A 9,916-nucleotide genomic window follows, 5' to 3' on the forward strand; every position below is an offset into this window, starting at 1 on the left:
TCATATCAATTCATCTCTTTACTACTCAGCTTCATATGTACATATGTACTGTTAATTATCATATCAATTCATCTCTTTACTACTCAGCTTCATATGTACTGTTAATTATCATATCAATTCATCTCTTTACTACTCAGCTTCATATGTACATATGTACTGTTAATTATCATATTAATTCATATACTACTCAGCTTCATATGTACTGTTATTATCATATCAATTCATCTCTTTACTACTCAACTTCATATGTACATATGTACTGTTAATTATCACATCAATTCATCTCTTTACTACTCAGCTTCATATGTACATATGTACTGTTAATTATCATATCAATTCATCTCTTTACTACTCAGCTTCATATGTACTGTTAATTATCATAATTAATTCATCTCTTTACTACTCAGCTTCAATTCATCTCTTTTACTACAATTCAGCTTCATATGTACTGTTAATTATCATATCAATTCATCTCTTTACTACTCAGCTTCATATGTACTGTTAATTATCATCATATCAATTCATCTCTTTACTACCAGCTTCATATGTACATATGTACTGTTAATTATCACATCAATTCATCTCTTTACTACTCAACTTCATATGTACATATGTACTGTTAATTATCATATCAATTCATCTCTTTACTACTTCATAGTACTGTAATTATCTTCTACTATGTACTGTTAATTATCATATTAATTCATCTCTTTACTACTCAGCTTCATATGTACTGTTAATTATCATATCAATTCATCTTTACTACTCAGCTTCATATGTACATATGTACTGTTAATTATCACATCAATTCATCTCTTTACTACTCAGCTTCATATGTACATATGTACTGTTAATTATCACATCAATTCATCTCTTTACTACTCAGCTTCTTCATATGTACTGTTAATTATCATATCAATTCATCTTTTACTACTCAGCTTCATATGTACATATGGGTTAATATCATAATAAATTCATCTCTTTACTACTCAGCTTCATATGTACTGTTAATTATCATATCAATTCATCTCTTTACTACTCAGCTTCATATGTACATATGTGCTGTTAATTATCACATCAATTCATCTCTTTACTACTCAGCTTCATATATGTACTGTTAATTACATCATATCATTCATCTCTTTACTACTCAGCTTCATATGTACTGTTAATTATCATATTAATTCATCTCTTTACTACTCAGCTTCATATGTACATATGTACTGTTAATTATCATATCAATTCATCTCTTTACTACTCCAGCTTCATATGTACTGTATCTCATATGCTTCATATGTACTGTTAATTATCACATCAATTCATCTCTTACTACTACTAAGCTTCATATGTACATATGTACTGTTAATTATCATATCAATTCATCTCTTTACTACTCAGCTTCATATGTACATATGTACTGTTAATTATCATATCAATTCATCTCTTTACTACTCAGCTTCATATGTACATATGTACTGTTAATTATCATATCAATTCATCTCTTTACTACTCAGCTTCATATGTACATATGTACTGTTAATTATCATATCAATTCATCTCTTTACTACTCAGCTTCATATGTACTGTTAATTATCATATTAATTCATCTCTTTACTACTCAGCTTCATATGTACTGTTAATTATCATATTAATTCATCTCTTTACTACTCAGCTTCATATGTACTGTTAATTATCATATCAATTCATCTCTTTACTACTCAGCTTCATATGTACTGTTAATTATATGTAATTCATCTAATTCATATCATATGTACAATATCATATCAATCATCTCTTTACTACTCAACTCATATGTACATATGTACTGTTAATTATCACATCAATTCATCTCTTTACTACTCAGCTTCATATGTACATATGTACTGTTAATTATCATATCTGTTAATTATCATATCAATTCATTTACTACTCAGCTTCATATGTACATATGTATCTCTTTACTACTATCATATACTGTTAAATCAGATCATCATCTCTTTTTCAGCTTCTACTGTTAATTATCATATTAGCTTCATATGTACATATGTACTGTTAATTATCATATCAATTCATCTCTTTACTACTCAGCTTCATATGTGTACTGTTAATTATCATATCAATTCATCTCTTTACTACTCAGCTTCATATGTACATATGTACTGTTAATTATCATATCAATTCATCTCTTTACTACTCAGCTTCATATGTACTGTTAATTATCATATCAATTCATCTCTTTACTACTCAGCTTCATATGTACTGTTAATTATCATATCAATTCATCTCTTTACTACTCAGCTTCATATGTACTGTTAATTATCATATCAATTCATCTCTTTACTACTCAGCTTCATATGTACATATGTACTGTTAATTATCATATCAATTCATCTCTTTACTACTCAGCTTCATATGTACATATGTACTGTTAATTATCATATCAATTCATCTCTTTACTACTCAGCTTCATATGTACTGTTAATTATCATATCAATTCATCTCTTTACTACTCAGCTTCATATGTACATATGTACTGTTAATTATCATATCAATTCATCTCTTTACTACTCAGCTTCATATGTACTGTTAATTATCATATCAATTCATCTCTTTACTACTCAGCTTCATATGTACTGTTAATTATCATATCAATTCATCTCTTTACTACTCAGCTTCATATGTACTGTTAATTATCATATCAATTCATCTCTTTACTACTCAGCTTCATATGTACTGTTAATTATCATATCAATTCATCTCTTTACTACTCAGCTTCATATGTACTGTTAATTATCATATTAATTCATCTCTTTACTACTCAGCTTCATATGTACATATGTACTGTTAATTATCATATCAATTCATCTCTTTACTACTCAGCTTCATATGTATGTATCTCTTTACTACTGTACTGTTATTAATCATATCAATTCATCTCTTTACTACTCAGCTTCATATGTACATATGTACTGTTAATTATCACATCAATTCATCTCTTTACTACTCAGCTTCATATGTACATATGTACTGTTAATTATCATATCAATTCATCTCTTTACTACTCAGCTTCATATGTACATATGTACTGTTAATTATCAATTCATCAATTCATATGTACTGTTAATTATCATATCAATTCATCTCTTTACTCAGCTTCATATGTACATATGTACTGTTAATTATCATATCAATTCATCTCTTTACTACTCAGCTTCATATGTACTGTTAATTATCATATCAATTCATCTCTTTACTACTCAGCTTCATATGTACATATGTACTGTTAATTATCATCAATTCATCTCTTTACTACTCAGCTTCATATGTACTGTTAATTATCATATCAATTCATCTCTTTACTACTCAGCTTTATGTACATATGTACTGTTAATTATCATATCAATTCATCTCTTTACTACTCAGCTTCATATGTACTGTTAATTATCATATCAATTCATCTCTTTACTACTCAGCTTCATATGTACATATGTACTGTTAATTATCATATCAATTCATCTCTTTACTACTCAGCTTCATATGTACTGTTAATTATCATATCAATTCATCTCTTTACTACTCAGCTTCATATGTACATATGTACTGTTAATTATCATATCAATTCATCTCTTTACTACTCAGCTTCATATGTACTGTTAATTATCATATCAATTCATCTCTTTACTACTCAGCTTCATATGTACATATGTACTGTTAATTATCATATCAATTCATCTCTTTACTACTCAGCTTCATATGTACTGTTAATTATCATATCAATTCATCTCTTTACTACTCAGCTTCATATGTACATATGTACTGTTAATTATCATATCAATTCATCTCTTTACTACTCAGCTTCATATTCATATGTACTGTTAATTATCATATCAATTCATCTCTTTACTACTCAGCTTCATATTCATATGTACTGTTAATTATCACATCAATTCATCTCTTTACTACTCAGCTTCATATGTACATATGTACTGTTAATTATCACATCAATTCATCTCTTTACTACTCAGCTTCATATGTACTGTTAATTATCATATATTCATCTCTTTAATTATCATATGTACTGTTAATTATCATATCAATTTACTACTCAGCTTCATATGTACTGTTAATTATCATATCAATTCATCTCTTTACTACTCAGCTTCATATGTACATATGTACTGTTAATTATCATATCAATTCATCTCTTTACTACTCAGCTTCATATGTACATATGTACTGTTAATTATCATATCAATTCATCTCTTTACTACTCAGCTTCATATGTACTGTTAATTATCATATCAATTCATCTCTTTACTACTCAGCTTCATATGTACATATGTACTGTTAATTATCATATCAATTCATCTCTTTACTACTCAGCTTCATATGTACATATGTACTGTTAATTATCATATCTGTTAATTATCATATCAATTCATCTCTTTACTACTCAGCTTCATATGTACATATGTACTGTTAATTATCATATCAATTCATCTCTTTACTACTCAGCTTCATATGTACATATGTACTGTTAATTATCATATCAATTCATCTCTTTACTACTCAGCTTCATATGTACATATGTACTGTTAATTATCATATCAATTCATCTCTTTACTACTCAGCTTCATATGTACTGTTAATTATCATATCAATTCATCTCTTTACTACTCAGCTTCATATGTACTGTTAATTATCATATCAATTCATCTCTTTACTACTCAGCTTCATATGTACTGTTAATTATCATATCAATTCATCTCTTTACTACTCAGCTTCATATGTACATATGTACTGTTAATTATCATATCAATTCATCTCTTTACTACTCAGCTTCATATGTACATATTACTGTTAATTATCATATCATATCAATTCATCTCTTTACTACTCACTCAGTACTGTTAATTATCATATCAATTCACATATGTACTGTTAATTATCATATCAATTCATCTCTTTACTACTCAGCTTCATATGTACTGTTAATTATCACATCAATTCATCTCTTTACTACTCAGCTTCATATGTACATATGTACTGTTAATTATCATATTAATTCATCTCTTTACTACTCAGCTTCATATGTACATATGTACTGTTAATTATCATCATCATATGTACTGTTAATTATCTCTCTTTACTACTCAGCTTCATATGTACATATGTACTGTTAATTATTATCAATTCATCTCTTTACTAATTCATGTCTGTTAATTATCATATCAATTCATCTCTTTACTACTCAGCTTCATATGTACATATGTACTGTTAATTATCATATCAATTCATCTCTTTACTACTCAGCTTCATATGTACTGTTAATTATCACATCAATTCATCTCTTTACTACTCAGCTTCATATGTACTGTTAATTATCACATCAATTCATCTCTTTACTACTCAGCTTCATATGTACTGTTAATTATCATATCAATTCATCTCTTTACTACTCAGCTTCATAGTTTAGAGCTATATGTTGTTAGTTTTACAAAGACATTGTTTAAAAACAATGAAGTAAAACAGCCATTTATGTTATGCTGGGGTAAGACAGTTCTACTAAGTTCATAAGGTGTTTATAAGATGTATTCTTCAAGAATAAATGGGCATTTATGTAAATATTGGAGATTGTTCCTTGCTTTGGAAATGTAAACACATGTTTGCCATGCCAATAAAGACCCTAAAATTGAAATGGAATTGAATTGAGAGACAGAACATACAGTACATACCAACCAACTGTCACATGACCAGCTCTTATGTCACAGCTGTGTTAACGTCTGATTCGTTGTGTGTAGGGCCAAGGGGTTTTTCAGTTTTATCAAGTAATCCTGGCTATAACAAACTTTACGATAATATTATACAATATTACACAATCTCAAGTCATTGCATTGTAGCTTAAGTGTTTAAATAAGGAGAGGGCTTGATCTGAATTGAATTAAACATTGATATATTTGTTGTGTGATTTGGTGATGAACTGATTGCTTTCCTGTGTGTCTCATGTTCATGTCATTAACAAACACTACGGCTTGACAGTTGGCATATTGACATTACATGTATGTCTGTTTTCTGTTTTGTAATGGAAATACTGTAATTGGTTTTGATACAGAATCTATCATAGTGAATCCTCAGTATGTCTCTCTGTGATTGATTTGAGTTTTAGTTTAGTTTTGGTTGAGCTTTAGTTAACTGTTAGTCAATTGTTATTTAACAGAGTGTTAGATGGTTTTTATTTAATCATTAGTTGACCGTTAGTTGCCTGTTGCCTGTGGTGTCTCCCTGGTAGCTCCCGGTAGTGATGCGTGTTCCACGGTTCTCTGCGTGGACACAGAACCTGTGTGGCATGCAGTTCTCCATCCTGGGCTATGGGGACATCATCGTACCAGGTGAGATAAACATACTTGCATCCCAAATGGCATCCTATGCCCTATATAGTGCATTACTTTTGACCACAGCTAGGGTTGCAAAGGGGGGGGGTATATTACTGTAAACTTATGTTTTTATTTTATCAGATACCATCTAGTGGGCTTTTTGGGTACATCAGATGATCTATATACAATAAAATATATACAATGACAACTATAAAACATTATCCTAAATATGAACCATCAACTTAGTGAATACCATTAGTGTTTATCAGGAGGGTTTCAGCATGAAATTTCATTCTATTTATTTAACTATGCTAATATGTCTTTGTTGTCAATGTTTTGGCGCCAAACTGGTGACAGTTGTGAAGAAAGTCAATAGTTGGAAGAGTTGCAGAGTTAATTGAAAAAAAAAAAAAATGCCATTGTTGTTGAAATGCTTTTCTCATTATTATAATCATTTTATTCTTGAACCATATGGTCTATCCACTGGAAACTCATGGACAATATGGACACAGAAAAATTACCATAGATTACCTGTTAATTACCAAAATGACAGAAGATTCTGGTAACTTTGGTAAATTACCGGTAGCTTTGCAACAATAACCAGAACCCCTATGGCTCCATGTTTCTAGACAATGATCTAAGGTCAGTATTATGCTTCCCTCTATAATGGTTATAATTAGGATGTGTGGAGTGTAAGTTGATCCTAGATCTGTTCATAAGGTAATTTTCTTCCTGGTGCGATCTAAAGCTTCAGTATCAGCTCCATCTTCACACCCTTCTGTTCTGCCTTCTCATTGGACGATAGCTTCAGACCTTCATATATTCTGTTTGCTGATTTGTCCAACAGGTCTTCTTGTGGCCTATTGCAGCAGGTTTGATGTGTGGGTCAACAGCCCCAAGAAGATCTACCTTTTCTGCTGCTGCATAGGTAACACATGGACATAATCAATATGTTACTGATCATTATCATCATCGTGTTGATCATCTCCTCTCCACCCCTCCCCCAGCCTATCTGTGTGGTATGGTTTTGACGTTTGCGGTGATGTTGGTGACTAAGATGGGGCAGCCAGCCCTGCTCTACCTGGTTCCATTCACCCTGCTAGGATCTGCACTGTTGGCCTGGAGGAGAGGGGAGATGAGGCAGTTCTGGAACGGGACCACATACGAGGTGAGAGGACAAGACACTTTTCCTTAGCTGGTGGGGATTCTATTTATTTGATTACATTTAATTGAATATTTCATAACTTCAAAGGGTTTGGGCCTAATTCAATTTGAATTCACACAACTCAGGAAATTAATTTAAATTTGATTATACATGTTTTTGTTCTCATGGATTTCTAATATGGAGGGTTGTTATACAGTAGTGTGTGATGTAATGATGATGATTTAATCTCCATCAGGTGTTGGACTCCACCAGGGAACCCTTACTGCCAGGTGTGCTTTCACCCCCTGACCTCTAACCCCTGAGGCCAGTAAGGGCTACTCACGCACTCTTCTACTGCATCCTCCCCGCCATCTAGCTACCCTATGTCTCTAGACTAGCATTATGTTTTCTTCTTACACAGCCTTTCAGCCTTTACTTCAAACCTTTAGCAAATCAAAAACATAACACTGGAATGTCAACTTCAGTTGTGTAATATCATGTTACATACTCTGACCAGCAGTACCCGATGTGATCACAAGATGTCACTAGAGTCCTGGAAATGCCAGTGGCGCCACAGATTTCACTCTAGCTTGGACACACACACACAATTTGGTTAGAAAGTCTGTTTCTATTGTTTTATTTCTTTAGTCTGTTTGTCAATGTCTGCAACCCTTAATTTTTTTCCCAACAGCCGTCCATCTCTTCTAACCAGAGTACAACCATCTCATAACGTTTTTATGAGTTTGAATTTTCCCCGTGCAGCTGTGTTTTATTCAGAGGGGGAGTTGCCACGTGGGAGCTTTGTTTGTTGTTTATGTTTTGTCATGTGCATGTCATCATGCTTTCTGTAAACCTGTGGTTTGCTTCTGTTCAGAAGGGTGAACATTTCAGAACGTTGCAGTTAGAAATGCAATGCATAGAACAGACACAATAGACTATTATCTATGACAACAAAGATAAATGTCTGTTCTACATCAACGTTCTGTACAGTTTCACCCTCCTGAATAAGCTGTGCAAAGCAGACTGTCTGTTGGCTACTGGACTAAGCTTTATGTTGTATGACATATGTCTGTCTTATACTGATAAACTCCTCTCCTCCTCTCTGTTCCCTCTCCTCCACTCCCTCTCCTAGATGGAACACCTGACTCTGGCAGCGGAGGAAGAAAGTGCTGACTACAGCTGATCTATGAGCCAACTAACAAACCAATCGCAGGGGCTCTTTTCTACTCTTCAAATCAAGCATCTAGTTTATCATCCATGGGATGCAAGGGAAATACTATAGCTCGTCTATCAATCAATAAGGATTTATACTGGGGAGGGGTAAGGGTTGTACAGTGTGGGTCTCTGTTGATTGGACAGTGAGACAGTTTAATTTGAGAGGCTTACTAGTGGCTAAGAATGCAGTGGCTAAATAGTGGCTATAATATTAAAATGATGCCTAAACTGTGTTGCCTTGGTAAACGATGCAAGTGATTTATTGAGAAAGCACTTTAATACTCATGTTGGCAGGTATTGGGGGATTTTAAATTCAAAGTTAGACTGTAGGTGAAGATATAATTATTATTTTTTCTTCGATAACAGCTGTTCTGGGGTGTTCTGTATAACTTGTTTGTTTTATTGAGAAACACAATCTTTGATTGCTTTTGTTGCCTTAAATGAGTCCAATCTGATTTGAGCTCTGTGTGTTCTTGTGTGTTCTTATGTGTTCTATGGCCTGTACTTTATCTAACATTTCATGTCTTTTTAAAGCTCACAGTTAACTATGACATAACTGACTGAAATAATTATAGACTCTAACAAAAACTCACTGTATAAGTTGAATCAGCTGTGTTACTGCCTGGCTGGAGCAAAAGCCTGCACCCACACTGGCCCTTTGCAGATATCTTTGTCCACCTGTGAGCTAGGTCACTGTGTTACATGGCTCTGTACCTGTACTTGTTACCACCGGTACTTTAGACAGAGCAAATATTGAGTTAGTGATCTGAGTTTGGAAAGGCACTGACTGACTGCTGAGCCCATGGTACCCATTAATGAGAGTGGGAAAGAGGGAGGGTGGGGGAGGAAGGCCTGGGAGGAGGGAGGGGGAGGAAGGCCTAGGAAGAGTGAGGAGGGAGGGGGGAGGAAGGCCTGGGAGGAGGGAGGGGAGGAAGGCCTAGGAGGAGGGAGGGGGAGGAAGGCCTGGGAAGAGTGAGGAGGGAGGGGAGGAAGGCCTGGGAAGAGTGAGGAGGGAGGGGGAGGAAGGCCTGGGAGGAGGGAGGGGGGAGGAAGGCCTAGGAAGAGTGAGGAGGGAGGGGGAGGAAGGCCTGGGAGGGGGAGGAAGGCCTAGGAGGAGGGGAGGGGGAGGAAGGCCTGGGAAGAGTGAGGAGGGAGGGGAGGAAGGCCTGGGAAGAGTGAGGAG

At 33.8% G+C, this 9,916-nt stretch overlaps 1 protein-coding gene across 3 annotated transcripts; it reads left to right on the forward strand.

Moving 5' to 3' along the window:
- Positions 1 to 6,233: 6,233 nt before the first annotated feature.
- LOC124029234 (signal peptide peptidase-like 2A) lies at positions 6,234 to 9,188 on the forward strand. Of its 3 annotated transcripts, none has more exons than XM_046341011.1 (5): positions 6,234 to 6,389; positions 7,222 to 7,302; positions 7,382 to 7,542; positions 7,775 to 7,846; positions 8,651 to 9,188. In XM_046341011.1, exons 1-4 carry the CDS (start codon positions 6,302 to 6,304, stop codon positions 7,832 to 7,834), a joined length of 390 nt encoding a protein of 129 aa, XP_046196967.1. In that variant the 5' UTR covers positions 6,234 to 6,301; the 3' UTR covers positions 7,835 to 7,846; positions 8,651 to 9,188. The 3 variants fall into 3 exon arrangements, with proteins under 3 accessions (XP_046196967.1, XP_046196966.1, XP_046196968.1); XM_046341010.1 differs by having other exon boundaries at positions 7,775 to 7,808; XM_046341012.1 differs by lacking the exon at positions 7,775 to 7,846.
- The last annotated feature ends 728 nt before the right edge of the window (positions 9,189 to 9,916 follow it).

The sequence above is a fragment of the Oncorhynchus gorbuscha genome, unplaced genomic scaffold (assembly GCF_021184085.1).
Source record: "Oncorhynchus gorbuscha isolate QuinsamMale2020 ecotype Even-year unplaced genomic scaffold, OgorEven_v1.0 Un_scaffold_5843, whole genome shotgun sequence".
In the NCBI taxonomy this organism is placed as follows: Eukaryota; Metazoa; Chordata; class Actinopteri; order Salmoniformes; family Salmonidae; genus Oncorhynchus; species Oncorhynchus gorbuscha.